The sequence below is a fragment of the Populus nigra genome, chromosome 13 (assembly GCF_951802175.1).
Source record: "Populus nigra chromosome 13, ddPopNigr1.1, whole genome shotgun sequence".
Taxonomy (NCBI): Eukaryota; Viridiplantae; Streptophyta; class Magnoliopsida; order Malpighiales; family Salicaceae; genus Populus; species Populus nigra.
This window is the reverse complement of record NC_084864.1, coordinates 11,744,770-11,761,990: the sequence shown is the minus strand read 5'-3', so window position 1 is coordinate 11,761,990 and position 17,221 is coordinate 11,744,770. Positions and strand designations below refer to the sequence as shown.

Below are 17,221 nucleotides of genomic sequence, written 5' to 3'. Positions count from 1 at the left end.
CTTTTGTCAGTCGTTAAGCCTTTCAAACATCTTGTCTGAAAGGTTTGGGAGCAAATGATGTGCCAAACAAATAAAAAAAATAGAAGCCAAAAGACTTGATGCAATTTTCCTGGGTCAACCTTGGTGAGCTGGGCTATCTCAAGGTAGCAACCTACCTACGGAAAAACCCAAACTTTTTTTGTGCTTTTTTTATGTATATTTTTATACATATTTTCTCTTACTACTTTTTTTTATTGTGCAAATATTTTTTTTATTTTTCTACACACAATTCCATAAATTCTTTTCCTTTCTTTTGCACACAATTTCATAAATTCTACTTATTTTCATGCCAAAACTTTTATCGAGAAAGAAGTATGATAAATCAGGCTCCATTCTCCAAATCAATTAAAGCTCGCCATGATATATGTTTTACTGCCTCTAGTTTTATTTTTGGAAAAACACAACCACTTGCCTTGCTTGCTAGAACTATCATCTTGAAAAATGTGAGCTATTGAAATTTTTTATAAATATCAATCTTTTTAGGGAAGTGCGAAATGGTTATGAATCTTAAAAACTACTTGAAAGCAAGGTTATCAATTTCATTTTGTTTCACTTAGAATGATTGAAACATTACATATAAATTCAAAAAATGAAACAAAACGGAACAATTTTTATCTCATTTTAATTCTCGGTCTGTTCTAGATTTTTTAGCTAAATTTCGGCCGGAATGTTATTGTTTCATTCCACATGTTCCGTTCCGCTCTTGAAAAGCCATTGAATCAAATTGAACCTAATTCAATTTAATTAATTAAACCACCCAAGTATAAAAAGCTATTTTTCATTACTATTTTCAATAACAATGATAATAATAATAATATTAAAAATTATTATTATTATTTTCATTAACAATGATATTAATTTTTTAAAATTAGATTTATCACTAATATATATGGTTTATGAATTGTTTTTTTTTTCATATTTATACTTTGTAGGAATTTGAGCAAAATAAGGGAAGTTTTAGATTCCATTAGCCTTGATAACATTGACCTAACTTTATATTTAAAATATTTTACTTTCATAATATTTTAATATTTTATTTAAGTTGAATTACTTTAAGTTAAAGATCTATTTAATCTTGACTATTTAGAAATATTTTAAATTTTAAAATTATATTTGTTTGGCATTGTGTCTGTATTGCATAATTTATAATTAATTTCTCTTGAATTTGAATTATATTTGTTGAATATATATATATATATATATATATATATATATATATATATATATATATATATATATATGAACAGTACAACTCTGAAACAGTACGCCGAAACACTTCAAAACTGAAACATTCCATTTCAAGTAAGAAAATGATACACCTACCAAAACAGAATTGACAACCTTCCTTGAAAGAGAAAGAAAACATTTTTTCATAATTATTATTTATTTATCTTTAAATCAACCTAACATTTAAAATTAATTTAAGTATTAGGAAATTCTCATTAAAAAAAAAACAATTTATAAGCTCAATCATCTAGAAAAACTCAGTTGGATTTCCGCCGTCCATGAGCCAATAGAGATTTGATAGAGATTAAAGGAAGTTGATCGTTTCAACTTTTTTTTTTTTTTTCAACGGGAGAGCAATTTTGGGAATTAGAATTACAAGTAGGGTGTAATTTTTTTAAAATAAACGGGCAAGGCTAGCCCACCATGAGCAGCCCAATTCGAAGCCCAAATCCAACATTCCGTCGAGCTAAGGGAAGCTGTTCGGCATAGGAATTGATTTTGTAGAGTAAAAGGTTAAAATCTTTCAACCCTAGAAAACAATTTTTTTAAAAAAATTGATTGTTGATCACTATTTCTTTTTATAAGGATGACCCATTTCCATGGATTTCCATACGGTTTGGCATGAAAGTTTCTTATTCAGGGTTTTTTCTTTTCAAGGAAAGGATTAAATGATCACGTTGTACCTTTTTTTAATTTAGATAGGAAAACCTTCACCATGTTCATGATTTTAAGCTTGAAAGGAATCATTGTACCTTTTTTTTTACTTATTCAACAAATGCAATTTTTAAGCACTTTTAACAATTTGTTTTCTCTGATAAACTTCAATGAGGCCCTTGAAATAATGAATCATTGCCCACTTTCGGCACTGGCTGGTGTGGTTCGAAAGCTATGTCTGAAGTGCCTGAATACTCATTCAGGCACTGTTATTAGTGGAACTTGAGGGCTCTTAAGTACCCGTCCAAGTATGACCAAGACAGATTCATTGTGAATGGTGATTTCTTGGATCATCCACAAAGATTAAGAAATTCCTGGGATCGGTAAATAGTTACTCTCTTGGATCATCCACCACCTCTATTGCCTCTCCAAATAAGATATTTTTCTGTTTTCTTGTCACCTCTCTCTGTCTCTCAGCCCTATTATGTGCTTTAAAGAGCCTTCTTGGGATCTCGAATCATGACTTGAATACACAATGAAAAGTCTTCTGATCTTTTGAGTACATATGTGGTAATCATTTTACAATCATATATCATGATGTCTAATCCCTTCGAGTATAATCCTTTTAACAAGTTGAACATGGCAGATGAAGGAAGCATGCTCTACTTATACTTTATATATTTCATATAAGTTCTCTTGCAAAATCTCTAGCTGGATGAAGATATTGGAAACAATGTCCAAGGAATATCAATTATTTGTTCAGTTTCTTTAAGATACGGCAATCAAGGCACCAAAATGATTATTATAGATGCCACCGAAATGTGTTAACAATATAATTAATCGTCATAAATGCTGTTCATATCTGCAGGCACATGACTAGTTTTATTACAAGTGTCTCTCGGACTCTCCAAAAAAAAAGAGAGAGCAACCTAAAATCTTTTTCAGGCATGTAAGAATCCCACAAGGAAATCTGGTAGCATGAAGGGATTCATTTTCAGTTACCTAATTTTGAATGGTTTAGCAAGAGATGCACTTTTTTCATGTGGCTAGCACCATGCAAGAGACATGATTAAGTAGTTGGCATGCATCCCATGTTCAACATATGGAACTATGCATGTAGGCAGAGAGAGAGAGGTGAAGTGTCATTATGCACCAAACTAGATGATCAAAGTTTTATGAGAAGGGAAAAGAAGAATGTGACTTTATTGCATATTTGATGCTGAAAAAATTATGACAGGGGATATGAGGGAACTGAGGATGGACTATACATCCCAGAAACTCGCCCACAGGAAATTTTGTACTAACCCCTCTATTATCCAGCTACTTGGACATTATCCCTCCAATGGCACAATTTTCCCCTCTATATACAATCTGGCCATTCAAAAATGAACCATTATAAATATTTTAGTGAGACTGCTGAAGAAACTCATGGATGAAGTCCCTGGTTCTCCTTGAATCCAACTCGACGCAAGCCTCTGCATATAAGTCTGCAATCTCCATGGAATATAAATTAGGGCATCTCCTTTGATGGATATGCACTAGCACCAGGTATTATTAAGGATGACCATCTCATTGGCATGACTAGGTTCATGAACTTCTCAATGGTTCATCTAACAGTTGCAAACACTCTAGTGGATTGGCATAGAAATAATCTTCTTCCTTTGGTTTATCTGGTATAACAACCCGTGCCTTTGGACTACCCATCCGATCAGCATGAGCTTCCTTCACAGTAGAAGAGAATTCATCCCAGCTCAATGAGCCTTTGTTGTATTGATCAATTAAACCAACCAGAAGCTTTCTGTCCAATGAAATAGTCTTCTTGAATCCTAAGAATCTGAAAGTCGTCAAAAGACAACGGAAATTAACCATCTTCAATTGATGTTTTCTTTCTTTCATTCATTTTTCTTTTGGAACTCTAGACACTACAAAGTAAATTAAATCTATCAACTACAAACTCCAGATTATTTAACACCAATAAGTCCTTCTTTAGTTACTTCTTTAGTTACAGCTAGCAGTCCTCTATTTTTCAGATTATACCTGAATTAGTGGCAAGGACTTTTATGCTGTACGTGGTATAATGGTTACAACAGATGTTCATTTAGGACATTTTTAGTTCATTCTTTATAGCTAAGCTCTCAGTTCAGTTGAGAATGTGTATTAGACATAGCAGCAATGAATTACCTGCGATGACCTTCAACAACTTTAGCCATATTGCCATTATATGTAGGAACAAATATGTCACTCTCCAAGGACACCAGATAATCTAGTGCTGCCATTTGAGATGAATGATTCTGGAAAAACTTCAAATCTGATGGTCCCAACAGAGTTTCTTTCCTGACCTGTTTCAGGTTAAAAAGGTGGATTAAGGCATTCATTCATACAGATGTTAGAAGAATTTGTTGCTTCCTTCTACTAACCAAATTAGGAAAAGCGGATGCCAAAGCCTTCATCCTTCTTTTTCCACCATATATTTCTCCAGCAGCAACATAAATTTGAACATTACGGTCAATTCCAAGTGCACTTAACACAAGGGCAGTTTCCTCAGGTGTCAAAGGACACAAACCTTCTTTCCTTTTCATTTCAGAACTAATATCTTTTTCCTTCCACCAGGGATAAGCATATCTGACCAAGTGACGTTTGCGAAAGTTAGTTGTGTTTGAAATTAACAACATATTAAGAAAATAATAAAGAGAAAATTACCTCATTCTTGTCAGTTGTTCTGTTTCCTCATCATTGCAACCGTGAGTGCAGCCAGAGAAAGCCAACATGTCCATTTCATATCTGAGATGAAGCACCAGGAAAGGGCCTCTCTCCCTCAATATCCTAACAACCCTTCTACCCAGTTCTTCTATCTGTGATGTAAACTTCAAAGCATTAAAATTTACACGGCAGCGCAACTTTTGAATCTCAATAGGAAGTCCATTATTTGCAAGACGAGCATCTGTCTTGTTCAAATGTACAACTTTGTACTTTTGCAGCAGAGGAAGAATCTGTTGGCAACAACATTCTAAAATTAGTCGCACTAGTCCAAATACATAGCAAAATGAAAAGGAAAATGAAAAGGCTAATGCTCGCTTTAGAATTCTAGTGAACTAACCTGATGGGTGTAGTAAGAAATGTTTGACCAGCTAACAGGAGGTAATGAGTAGAACAATCCCAATTTTACTCGTGTTTTAAGCCTAGGCGGTAGCTCTTTCAATATTCGAACTTCATCCCTCAAGGAAGTGATGAAATGATCAACATCAAATATGTCTTGAAACTCACTGCCCCACAGTGAAATCAATGGATTGATCAGATAGATTACAAACATTTCTGAATTGAATTTGGCAGATATTTCAAAGAAAGAAAAAATCAAGTGTTTTTCAAGACTTTATACTAGTAAACATTACCTTGGGTCATTCCAAAATGAGGATTTATCCAACTCTGGGACAACAAGAGTAACATTTAGATATCTTGCAATAGCGACCATGTCACATATCTGCATAGCATGTTCAGAAGTGTCAACAACGCAAATGGTTATAGCAGCAAATTATAGAGACCATTCAGAATCAAAGGCGATTTCAATATAGATAATTTATGATAAGTAGCAGTCAACTCACTGCTGCTCGCATTTGGTTGAGTCCTCCATTGCAGGAAACCATGAGATATCCATTATTCTTGTAGATTCCTGCAAAGCAACAATTACCAAATTTAGAAACTAGAGAAGAAATTTCAGAAATTTAAAGGGAAACTAAAACAACAAAGTTAGAAATGATCTATAAGATGAACAAATTAAAAATCTTGATTTTAGTTACAGGCAAATCAACAATGGTGCAGAAACATTAATTATAGTCATGATCAGGAAATCAATCCATGTCAGAAGAAAAAATGTATAAGCAGAATGAAAGGCAATAACTCAATAAAGCAATTTTATCCAAAGAATATTTAGTACAAACGATGAAAATAAGGGAATATATAAAGCAAAGCACCTTACACCTCTACTTTAGTGAATATCAGCAACTTTTTAAAACTGTGTCATTTCTCAACAATAATTAAGCTGAGAATGATGAAATTATGAACTTACTCTTCGGAGGCAGAACAAGTTTGGCAGGAACAGAAGTTAGCTCAGCATCTTGATTACTAAAACAAGAAGGCCAACTCTTTAACAATCTCGGCCCCCAAATCTCTCCCAAGGCCAGTAAATGGACCACGCAAGTCCATAACAAGACAGTTGTGATTGCCCTTATCATCCACAGCTTCATTGAAGACCTTGAAACCACAGAAGTTTTCAACTTATCAACCTTTCCACCACCGAATAACTTCACTTTCATCTCCCATTCCTCAACAGAGTCCTCTGTCTTCCACATTTTTAACATTTCTTTCCCTCCAATATCACCAAACCCACTTTAACAACTCCCTCAATACGAGTCAAATTAAAGATTTAACAAAATAGATGCTCTCTCTTTCCCTCTCTCTCTCTCTCTCTCCTTACTTGATCTTTTGTATTTAAATGTATTGTCGGATATTGCTCACTCTAAAGGAAACGGAGGGATTCTTTGAACTTGATTAAGATGATGAAAACAAAAAAAACCTTGAAGGTCTAAAACCTTTCCTTGTTTCTATAAAAAAAATTCAATCAAAATAACCAAAGACACCAGCTTCATGTTCTTTCATTACTTTAATCTCCAGAAACACCGAACTCCGTCAGCTTACAGAACTCCTAAGCAAAGAACTACACTATCCAAAGAAATCCCACAAATGATATGCAAGGATTTGAACAAAAACTTGACAAATAAAAATCCCAGTTTGAGCTCTATATTGACAATCTCTCATAAAAAGCTCGCTGATCCGGCAATGAAATGTGGTTCGACTTGAAAAAGAAAATGTGGGTTTTGAAGAGTGAATGATTTGGAGAGAGAGAGAGAGAGATTTGTTGTTATTATTTCCCGACGAGATTCCCGGCGATTTGCCAGAGAAACTTGTCGGAGAATATGTGTGTGTGTGAGAGAGAGAGAGAGGCAATGCTGTAATGGGAGATGGAAAGAGAGGAGAGAGCCGGTAATTAAGGAGGAGAGGTGAGTGTTGAGGTTTTTAACTGCTCTGATCTACTGTTACGTTAATGTTGAAACCGTATCCATTAGGATTTTCTTTTACTTCATCATTCATTTTGTCTTTGTCTGTCAGAATAAGTTATGACTCTCTTTTCTTAAAAAAACAGAACAAAACATTTCGCAAGGATTACCAATTATATATCTCCTAAAAAAACAAAACAAAACAAGTTATAAATCATAATTTTTTTATTTTAAATTAATCTTTTTAGTATTTTTAGATAGTTTTCATTTATTAATATCAAAAATAAATTTTAAAAAATAAAAAAATATATTATTTTAATATATTTATAACTAAAAAATACTTTAAAAAACAACTACAACTCCAATACCAAATAAGTTATAAATCATCTCTAAGAAGATATAATAGTTGGCTTCACTCCATCGATAATTAATTAATATTATTTGGAAAACTAATTTAAAATGAATAGCATTTAGACTATGAGTAAATGCAAAGTGTAGGTTAAAAACCTTATGAATTTTTTAAATTATGGATATAATGAATATAAATTCCTCGCTACATTTAGTTTCCGTACGAATGAATAGTCTTTTTTTTTCCCTTTAAGATCAATTGCCATTGATTATGATGAGATGGAACTCAGAATTCCCAACTTTTTTTTTATTTTGCAAGATAAATTTATTAACACGAATAATTTTATTTTTTCTCTCTCTCTTTTTCACAGACCGGGACGATGAATCCACTGTGAATGGTACACGTTACAACCGACCATATATATATATATATATATATATATATATATATATATATATATATATATATCACAGTGCTTTCCATCTATATTTCGAGGGTGTATAAAATTATTTTTTAAAATATTTTTATTTAAAAATATATTAAAATAATATTTTTTATTTTTAAAAATTATTTTTAATATTAACACATCAAAATAATTTAAAAATATTAAAATAATATTAATTTAACTTTTAAAATATAAAAGTATTTCTTACAGAAAGGGGGACAGAATTACAGTACAGTTTTTTTTTTTATTCTTGGTAATTAAACCACTAAAACGGGGGTAGATTAGGAAGGTGAAAGCTGAAGAAAGCAAGTGGCTTGGGGAGGAAGGGCCCACCAAAAGAGAAGTTGATTTTCATTAAGGTTGGAAGCATTGGACAACACGTCAGCAAATTATTGGGTTATGCTGTAGCTTTTGTAATGGCTGACCATGAATGATAGAGGTGCACTACTCTCTTGGGATTGCGTTTGACACTGCATAAAATCAAATTAGATTTAATTTAGGAAAAAATTGAAGTTATCGGAATTATGGTTGTTTTTTAAAATAATTTTTTTTAAAATATATATTTTTTAATTTTTAATAATTATTTTAATATTATCATATGAAAATAATTCAAAATCATATAAAAAATTAATTTTAATTAAAAACATTAAAATTTTATAAAATATAACTTCAAAGAGCGCCTAGAAGAAGTTATTGAGAAAATGATAGTAGTTTTTGACACTGCGGTTGGAAAGTGTTTCTAAAAATTTTAAATTTTTATTATTATTTAAAATTAATATATTTTTGATGTTTTTATATCATTTTGATGTGTTGATGTCAAAAATAATTTTTAAAAAATAAAAAAAATTATTTAAATATATTTTAAAATAAAAAACACTTTAAAAAACAATCGTTACTATATTCTTAAATACCCTTTAAATTTGTCTCTATCTACCGACTAAATCTCCTTTTCTTTTAGATGACTAAATACCCAAGTAGGTCCTTCTCTTCTTAGCTACATGAAGTACAAGAATTTTTATAACACCAGCGGAGTAACTATTTATACATACTTTTGAAAAGAGATAGATAAAATAAAAATGTATATATTTTCGGTTTATATAAAAATATTCTTATCATTTTTAATAAATTTCATATTTAATTTAAATATTTATACTTACTCATTGAGCATTATAAAATATTGTTAACGATGAATGGATGGAAAATACAACTAAGATAATTGATGAATTAATTTTACTAATTGTTGATATGGCAGAACAAATCCAAATCAAATTTAAGAATCCAAGAGTACTCTAGGAAAATATATAGTGATGCATTTGTTTCTCTTAATTTAGTGATTGGTTTGGGTATGAATTAATTATTTTTTTTATTTTTAAAAAATTCAATTCCTAACAAATATTTTTTTTATATATATATATATATATACATGTGTGTGAGCATGCGAGCGCGTGAAGAAACACGGATGCCTCGGTCCTACTGCAATAACAGTGGGTAGTGTCACTCGTACCAAAGAAGAAAACTGTGGTGCAGCATCATTATTATGAAATAAATGGAGATCCTAAAAAGAGAAGAGATGGTCCTAATCCCATGTTAATTGATGTCTGCAGGTGGAATTACAAATTGTGATAGACATTACAAAATGCTATACACTTTACCTTACAATTGCTACAAATGCCTGGCTGGGATTCTCGTGCAGGGTCATCTCCAGCAAACATCTTTCATCAGTAGATTGAAAAGCTGCTTAATTAGCTAACTAGTTTATTCATTAATTGATATATATATATATATATATAGCAATTAATGAACAATATCCAGTTAATTACAAGCAAACAGTACTTAGAGGTTGAAAAATGTGCATTATCCTTCACTCTTGAAATTATAAATGTGTTGAATCGTCTGTGTTTTTATTGTGATTGATGACACTCTATAAGACTTGATAACACAGTGACACAATTTCTAGCAACTGTGATTTTTTTTTGTTTGTCTATATTAAAATTTTTAGATTTATTGATAGAATTTTCTAGTGGTATTTATATTTTTAGTTTATTGGCATGAATTTATGTGGGTAATAATTTTATTGATAGATTTACTAACGCAAAAGCACGTTAAAAAATTTCACTTGTTTTATTTTTTTGGTATTTTTATTAGTATTTTTAAAACCAAGTGTTGAGTGGCCGGATTTATAATGAGATGTTGATTTGTGATAAATTTTGAAAGGTGATGTTTGTTGCATAGAAAAATGATAGAAAAAGAAAAAAAAATGAAAGAGAAAAATAAAAGAATCGGTCGTCAGATTATAAATTAAAAATAACAAGTTATCACGCTTTTTTTTTTCTTTTTTTCTCCTCCTTCTATATATAGTTGACTTGTGATATGAAGGGTAAAGCTTGGGATATTCTAAGTGAACGAGGCTAACTAGATGTAGATAAATCATTTCATTTCACCAAGAAAACCAATAATCTAACATGTACTTAAAAGGGGAGTGACTATAGAATTCTACAATGCTCTGCCATGTCTTGCAAAACGATGTTATTCTCTGAAAAATAAATGAGTTTATGTTGAATGAGCAGTTATAAGTGAAACAACGTCCTTTGGCTGTGATTTTTTTTCTTTTGTTGTGATTTTTGTTTCAATATCTATACATAAAAGGGCCAGTTAAGAGTTTATATAGAATAGTCCCTTTCATGGCTGCATATAAAGAGAAAGGAAGGTGGTAGGAGAAATAGAGAGCAACCGGGTCTATGTTTTCCGGCCAACTGGGAAGCAATTTCAACCACCATCTGAAAAAACTAAGCCTTCGGAATTCAGCGGAGATGTTTAGGGTCGCGAAGAGGGCAGGAAAGGGGGCTTCGAATTGGAAATGAGAGTTGAAAAGTGATTTGAACATTTGTTCTTTAAAATTGAATAAAAATGGACTTTTCTGTCTAAGATGGGTTAGTGCAGCTTACCTGGATGAATGGGAATGATCAAAAAGCCAGTTTTGGGGTAAAAATCTACTGAATTCTGACTATGATTGTCGAACTCCAACCAGAGAAAAAACATTAGGCAAGACTTCATAGGACATAGCAAACACCACGTTATCTTTCTCTCTTTTTTTTCAAGGCTTTATTCGGCTTTGTGTTCTAAATGGGGATATGATAAAATTGGATTTTTTAAAAAAAGATATTTTTTATATTTTTGGATTGTTTTGATGTGCTGATATCAAAAATAATTTTTTTAAAATAAAAAATATATCATTTTAATATATTTTCAAGTAAAAAACACTTTAAAAAATAGCTACTATCATATTTTCAAATATTTTTTTAATCTACTCGAGGTTGAACCTCAACAACGCATGAGAGACTCAAAATTTATCATATTTAATTCTTTTGTTTTTATCCGTTCTTTAATTTATACTTTCATGTTACATTTCAAGTAAAAATATTATATTATATTATATTTTTGGATTTAAAAAAATCTCACCCCCTGAAAAACATATTTTTATGAGTCCAGGTGAGCGAGTAAAACTCTGCCTATCCCAAACTCTTACAAGAGATGCACGCCCTGACTCGAACTCGAAACCTGCTGTGCAGATTTCAAGCCCTTTGCCATTACACTACGCTCTTTAGGGACTATATTTTATTTTTGTTATTACTAGAAATTTAACAAATACAAATAAATATTACATGGATGAAATTTTTCCATGAATAACACCAAAGTGATGATTTATACTTGGATAATCTATTGGATACTAAATCACTTTGATTCCAAACTCAAATTAAGAAAAATAAAACGCGGAATAAAAAAATTACGCTCGGATAATTTATTGAATCCGAATGTCTTTGGATATCCATGAGGCCATTATTTTGCTTTTTAATAGCTATGAGTATGATGTGTTTCTAGATTGTTTATTCGATATTGAAAAATCAATGTTTTTAAAGAATAACATTTAATTTAATATAAGTTTACCATAATTAATTCATAAAGAATAATCTCGAAGACATTAAACACGTGGGCACACTTGCTATTTCAAAATAAACGAGAGGCCGCCGACCCAAACTAGTAAAGTTACGAAAATCAGCAGTCGCCGTAAAGAGAAGAGGCAAAGGATAGTGCAAAGCGAGGGAGTCGTTACTTAAATCAAGAGGGGCACTTATAGCTTCTGTATGCAATCATGGAAGTGCGAGTTTACCTCATCTACAAGGAAGTGAAGGTGACATTCCTTTGTAATTGGTTCGTATGTATCTCTGTGGGATCCCTTCATATGCGTGTAAGATTTGATTGATGGTGAAGGAAGAACTGGAATAAGTAGTGAGACTTCAATGGCTTTCTTGAGTGCTCTCACATGGCCTTTAATTTGTTCCTTGCAGAGATCTACGAGAGGTACAGCTCCTGTGTTGGCAAGGAGCCTCCATGTTAAGCACAGGCTGTCACACTCTTTATTATTATTGAATTGAATTGAATGCGGGTGTTGTAATTCACACCTACCAAGGTTATTTATTCCGTGGTGATGGCATTCTTCACTCCCTTTTTTCAAAGAAGGTTAAAAAGAGTATAGATCCTGGTAATTTTGCTCAGTGGAGAATGATGTAGGCAGCCATTAGTTATGGCCTGGAGATGTTTTGGAGCTGCTTGGAGTCCGACCCTGAATTGGGATTTTGGAAGAGAAAGTACTAAACAATCTGAAGTCCAATCTCCATCAGGAAAATGAAAAATATTCCTGCTAGCTTTTTCAAAGTAGGTTAAAAAGAGATAAATCCCGGTAATTTTGCTCAGTGGAGAATGATGTATGCGGCCATTAGTTATGGCCTGGAGATGTTTTGGAGCTGCTTGGAGTCCGACCCTGAATTGGGATTTTGGAAGAGAAAGTACTAAACAATCTGAAGTCCAATCTCCCTCAGGAAAATGAAAAATGTTACTGCTAGCTGCTGCTGCTGCTCTATGAGCTACCATGTGGAAGTTTGTTAAAAAGAGAAAGAAAGCCGGCCAAGCAAATATGCAAGAACACCACCCTAATGGTCTTAATTATCCATATTTGGACCTTTTCTCTTGGGATCTTCAGTAAATTATAATGGAGAAAAAGGATAAAATATAAAACCGGCCGTTTCTTCATCTAGGTTTTTTTTAATAGCAGGGCTGGGAACATGATCCCAACTAAAAACATTTCTTGCAGAATTGTTAAGGAGTTTTTTTCTTCTTCTTGAAAGTGAACCCAGTCCAACACTTTTCAACAATTCTTATATTTAGAGTAAAATAGTGCAGGTGGAGCATAGGTTATAAGAAATTATTGAACTTTTGTATTTCTATCTATCTGTCTATACACACATATATGTTAAATTGCATGCTTTTAGATATAATTTAGGTTCTGTTTTCTAGAATGTTGTGATTTTTTCTTAATTCTATTGTCACTTAGTCTAGAATAACATGTTTTTTTATTGATAATATCATAATCCAATTTTACATTCCTCAAAATTATCTAAAAAAAATAAAAAATGGACAAAGAAACTTAATCAAAGGTTGAAGAATCAAATTGAACTGAATGGCCGAGATTGGGAGCTCGATTGCAATAATGGAGAGTCTAATTGAAGAAAACAATGAGAATTTAGGATTAAATTAAAAAAATATTGAAGATTGGAAGAGAGTTGCGAAGTAATTATATTCAGAGACTTAATCAAATTGTTGATGAATCTAATTGATTTAATCAAGGGCTTGATCAAAAGTGAAGTTAAGTTATAAAGTTCATTTGGATAAAATTAAAAGAATTAATTAAGTGTAAGGAAATAATTAAATTTTTGATGGGTCAAATTAATTTTATTAAGAATTTAATTGTGAAAAATTAAATTTAAAAACTTAATTTAGACTTAATTAAGAAAATTAAAATTTTAAAGAACTAAATTTAACCTCTACAAGTTTAATCAGATGAAATCAAGGATGAAAGTGTAAAAACCACAAATTGTGAGGACTAGATTTGAGGTTTTATAAATTAATTGACTCAATTAATAGTGAAATTGATTGGATTCCCAAAGGTTAGGTTGAATTGAGAACTTAATCGTAAATTTTTAATAGTTTAAAAATTAAATTTTAATTTTTTTTGTTTTTAATCTTCAAGTTCTTTTGGTTTTTTTTAATTTTTTTAGTTTATTATAAGCCCACCCTGTTTTCTTGACAATAAAATAAGAAGTCAAATGATTATATAATTGATTATATGTCGGTCTAAATTGTTAAATAATCAATCTCAACTTCAAATCTAAATAAATTTAAATTATTATGCTACCAATCTTAATATAAAATTTAATTGAATTAAAATTATAAAATTACCACCTTCAAAAGTTAAATCTAAATGGAATTTTAAAAAATCTAAACAATTAGAAATCTTTCAAGCAAAGTTGCTCTAATTGTTTTAGCTGTGCTTATCTTTTCCATTAATCATCAAAAAATATATATGCTTCATTATCATTATTTTTATCAAGAGCTTTACAAATTCAATTAATAAAAAAATTTATTATTAAATAATTTTCCTTCTTGTTTTTTAATAAACCACCTTTCTTGTTTTATAATCATTACTATTATAATTACCATTATCATAACGATTATCATTCAACCATAAAAAAAAATTTATTGTATGTTATTATTATTATTATTATGAGTATCACAAGGAACTATCATTTTTTTTATAACCGTCACTATTATAATTACCATTTGTATCACAAACATTATTTTTTTTTATTATCACTCAAAAATCATAAAAATTAATTTATTTTATAGAGAAATATTTGTTTTAACACGTCTAAACAATATAAAAAACTCATTTTTTTATAAAAATATTTTTCATAAATTTTTTTTTTGTAAAACTAATGGATCTAAGTTTTTACCATGACAAAAAGACTTCATAGTTTTCAAGCAAATCATCATTTAATAAATTTATATCCTTATTTGTTTTTTTCTCTGAATGAATTAGCATATATGTTTGACCCTAATGTGCTTATAACTAGAACACCTTGTTTACAAGAGAAGTAGGAGAAGATATGTTTCTCCGGTAATCATTTTTTTTTTACCTAAGTATATTTCATGGATAATAGTTTCAAAACAATTTATATTTTATTACACCAAAACTATATTAAATAAAAATATGTTGGAGCTCCTAAAAAAAGCCCAAGCCCTTGATTAAAGCTTAACTCCTATTTGCCCTCCTACTCCTAAGCCGAGAAGGCAGTGAGCAAGGGGCCTAGCCATAAAGCCGTCGGTTGGAGATAGCGTGATGCGCCCAGTACTTGTTATTTTAGGGTTTAACGCATACATCCAGAAATACCCTTCTTGGAAATCAAGATTTTAAGAGGTCACCAAGACAGCTTCCCCTCTGCTCCCCTCCGAAAAAGCAAAAGCAAACAGTTTCTTTAGGGTTTACAACCGGTCTCTCTTTGCAGATCCGTTCTGTATTGTTACAGCAACAGATTCATAAAAAATGAGGAAGCTTAAGTTTCACGAGAAAAAGCTGCTCAAGAAAGTAAATTTCTTGGACTGGAAAAGAGAGAACAACCATAGAGAAGCCCATGTTATGCAACGTTACCACATCGTTGAACGCGACGATTACAAGAAGTATGTTGTGTGCATTGAAAAAGGCCCTTTTGTGTTGTTTCCTGACCCGTGTTCTTTTAGTTCTCTCTAATTTCTTATTAAAAAATGCTCTTTTTTGTGTTTCTTGAACTGTGACTGTTTAAGTTTCCCGTGTTTCTTGAAATGAGCTTATTTAGTTTTTCTCTAATTCTTGGTAAAATTGTGAAAATGCAGGTATTCTAGTGTGTGCCGGATGGTGCAGAAGCTGACAAATATACTGAAGCAGATGGACCCTAGAGACCCTTTTCGTGTTGAAATGACTGACGTGCTTTTGGAGAAGCTGTAAGTTCGTTCGTCTTTTTTTAATCTTGTCATTAGTGGAAAATGTTATGTTTGTTAGTGATAACTTGAGCTAATTGATTGTTGAGACTTTGATATGGTAAAAGTATGAGCTCACGGGGTCAAAATTGTTCGATAAGCATCTTAATCTTGGTGGAAACAAAGTAATTGGGCTGCTCTTGATTAAACTAGTAGCAAATTGATGTCACCCTTTTCGAGTCCTTGATTTTTAAGCTTCGCTCTTCTAACGGCAATATGTATCGTGTTCAAGTTCATGTTTTGCTTCTTGGTTTTAAGGTTTGAACATGAGACAATAAAAAGTCAAAATCTACAAAGATTGTCTTCTTAGGTTGGTCTTGCAAGTGATGTTCGAAGCAGTTCCCTTTTTCTTTCATAGTTATTGCTCTGCTGATATTCTGGTTGTTTCTTTGTGAATGACAGCTACAACATGGGTGTTATACCGAGCAGGAAAAGCCTGGCGTTGTGTGATCGCTTGTCGGTGTCATCCTTTTGCAGGTAGGATAAGGCTTCCTGAAGTGAATTCATTTGCTGTTCAATGAGACCCATTTGTTCACAGCCCTCCCCCCCTTCTTTCCTCATTCAGACGATGTGTACAGAAAATGTACCTGGTAGAAAATGTTTATTTATAGTGTGAAGAGAAATCCCAAACTTCCACTGGAATTTAGCATTCTCCATAACTATCTGATGATACTTTTGCCCTTACTGGTTGCTTGGGATTTTGTTCTTTCAATTCCTTGTGAATGGTGAACTTTTTTGCACGCACCTATTCTGTAATTGTCTTGTTGCTACGCTGAACTACTTGCATAATTGTTTTGTTAATGAGTGTGTCTTGTTGCTCGCAGACGTAGGCTTTCAACTGTTTTGATGAGATTGAAGTTTGCCGAACACTTGAAAGAAGCTGTAACATACATCGAGCAGGGGCATATTCGTGTAGGTCCTGAGACAGTTACCGACCCAGCATTCCTAGTAACGAGGAACACGGAAGACTTTGTTACTTGGGTAGATACATCCAAGATAAAGAGAAAGGTGCTTGAATATAACGAGAAGGTGGATGATTATGATGCAATGAACTGAGAGAGCCATGAAATTGCTGCGCAATTTTTTTTATAATGTCTTGTGTCTCTGGGTTTAAATGCTGGGCATACATGATTACAGCATGGTGCAAGGCTTATATCTCAGAGCTACTTTTACTCTAGTGCTAAGATCAAGAATTTCTGGTGTTACAATTTACACTTATTTTGTGCTTGTGAAATCTTATTAGCGACCTTCTCTCCTTATTCTATACACAGCAGAATTGCTTTTTATACATATGTGTATTAAAATAATATTATTTTTTTTACCGTTTAAATTTAATTTTGATATTAGAATATTAAAACAATTCAAATTCTAAATAGCAATCCCAGTCGGGAGTTAAAAGTTCAAATGCATATAATTTACACCAAGTAGTATTTTATAGATTCCTGATGCCAGCCAGCAGGAGAGGGATTAGCCGATGCTCTATAACGCACAAGAGAATATTAGAGGGAATCAGCCATGAGTGAGTTGAGTTCGACATCGTGGAGAAAG

General features: G+C 31.9%; 2 protein-coding genes and 1 long non-coding RNA gene across 3 annotated transcripts; 1 reads left to right on the top strand and 2 right to left on the bottom strand.

Annotated features, from left to right (window-relative positions):
• Positions 1 to 3,091: 3,091 nt before the first annotated feature.
• Positions 3,092 to 6,960, bottom strand: LOC133671680 (rhamnogalacturonan I rhamnosyltransferase 1-like). The gene is made up of 8 exons (XM_062092504.1): positions 5,984 to 6,960; positions 5,520 to 5,587; positions 5,310 to 5,398; positions 5,018 to 5,183; positions 4,621 to 4,910; positions 4,338 to 4,542; positions 4,102 to 4,259; positions 3,092 to 3,754 (listed from the first exon to the last, which is right to left on the bottom strand). The coding sequence occupies exons 1-8, from the start codon at positions 6,273 to 6,275 to the stop codon at positions 3,508 to 3,510; spliced, it is 1,515 nt and encodes a 504-aa protein (XP_061948488.1). The 5' UTR covers positions 6,276 to 6,960; the 3' UTR covers positions 3,092 to 3,507.
• A 7,977-nt stretch (positions 6,961 to 14,937) lies between these two features.
• LOC133670733 (uncharacterized) lies at positions 14,938 to 16,932 on the top strand. Its single transcript, XM_062091316.1, has 4 exons — positions 14,938 to 15,337; positions 15,530 to 15,637; positions 16,076 to 16,150; positions 16,498 to 16,932. Exons 1-4 carry the CDS (start codon positions 15,204 to 15,206, stop codon positions 16,727 to 16,729), a joined length of 549 nt encoding a protein of 182 aa, XP_061947300.1. The 5' UTR covers positions 14,938 to 15,203; the 3' UTR covers positions 16,730 to 16,932.
• Positions 15,763 to 16,536, bottom strand: LOC133670734 (uncharacterized). The gene is made up of 2 exons (XR_009834154.1): positions 16,419 to 16,536; positions 15,763 to 16,260 (listed from the first exon to the last, which is right to left on the bottom strand). It is a non-coding gene; the product is annotated as an uncharacterized LOC133670734 (long non-coding RNA).
• Positions 16,933 to 17,221: the final 289 nt, after the last annotated feature.

What these genes read in the sequence shown, in the direction of transcription:
- LOC133671680 (XM_062092504.1), bottom strand. Translation starts at nt 6,275, where the DNA reads ATGTTAAAAATGTGGAAGACAGAGGACTCTGTTGAGGAATGGGAGATG. An exon ending in ACTTGTTCTGCCTCCGAAGA is followed by an intron (nt 5,588 to 5,983) that starts GTAAGTTCATAA and finishes GTTGCTTTGCAG; the next exon opens with GAATCTACAAGAATAATGGA. An exon ending in GAACAACTGACAAGAATGAG is followed by an intron (nt 4,543 to 4,620) that starts GTAATTTTCTCT and finishes TCACTTGGTCAG; the next exon opens with ATATGCTTATCCCTGGTGGA.
- LOC133670733 (XM_062091316.1), top strand. Translation starts at nt 15,204, where the DNA reads ATGAGGAAGCTTAAGTTTCACGAGAAAAAGCTGCTCAAGAAAGTAAAT. An exon ending in GAACGCGACGATTACAAGAA is followed by an intron (nt 15,338 to 15,529) that starts GTATGTTGTGTG and finishes GTGAAAATGCAG; the next exon opens with GTATTCTAGTGTGTGCCGGA. An exon ending in GACGTGCTTTTGGAGAAGCT is followed by an intron (nt 15,638 to 16,075) that starts GTAAGTTCGTTC and finishes TGTGAATGACAG; the next exon opens with CTACAACATGGGTGTTATAC.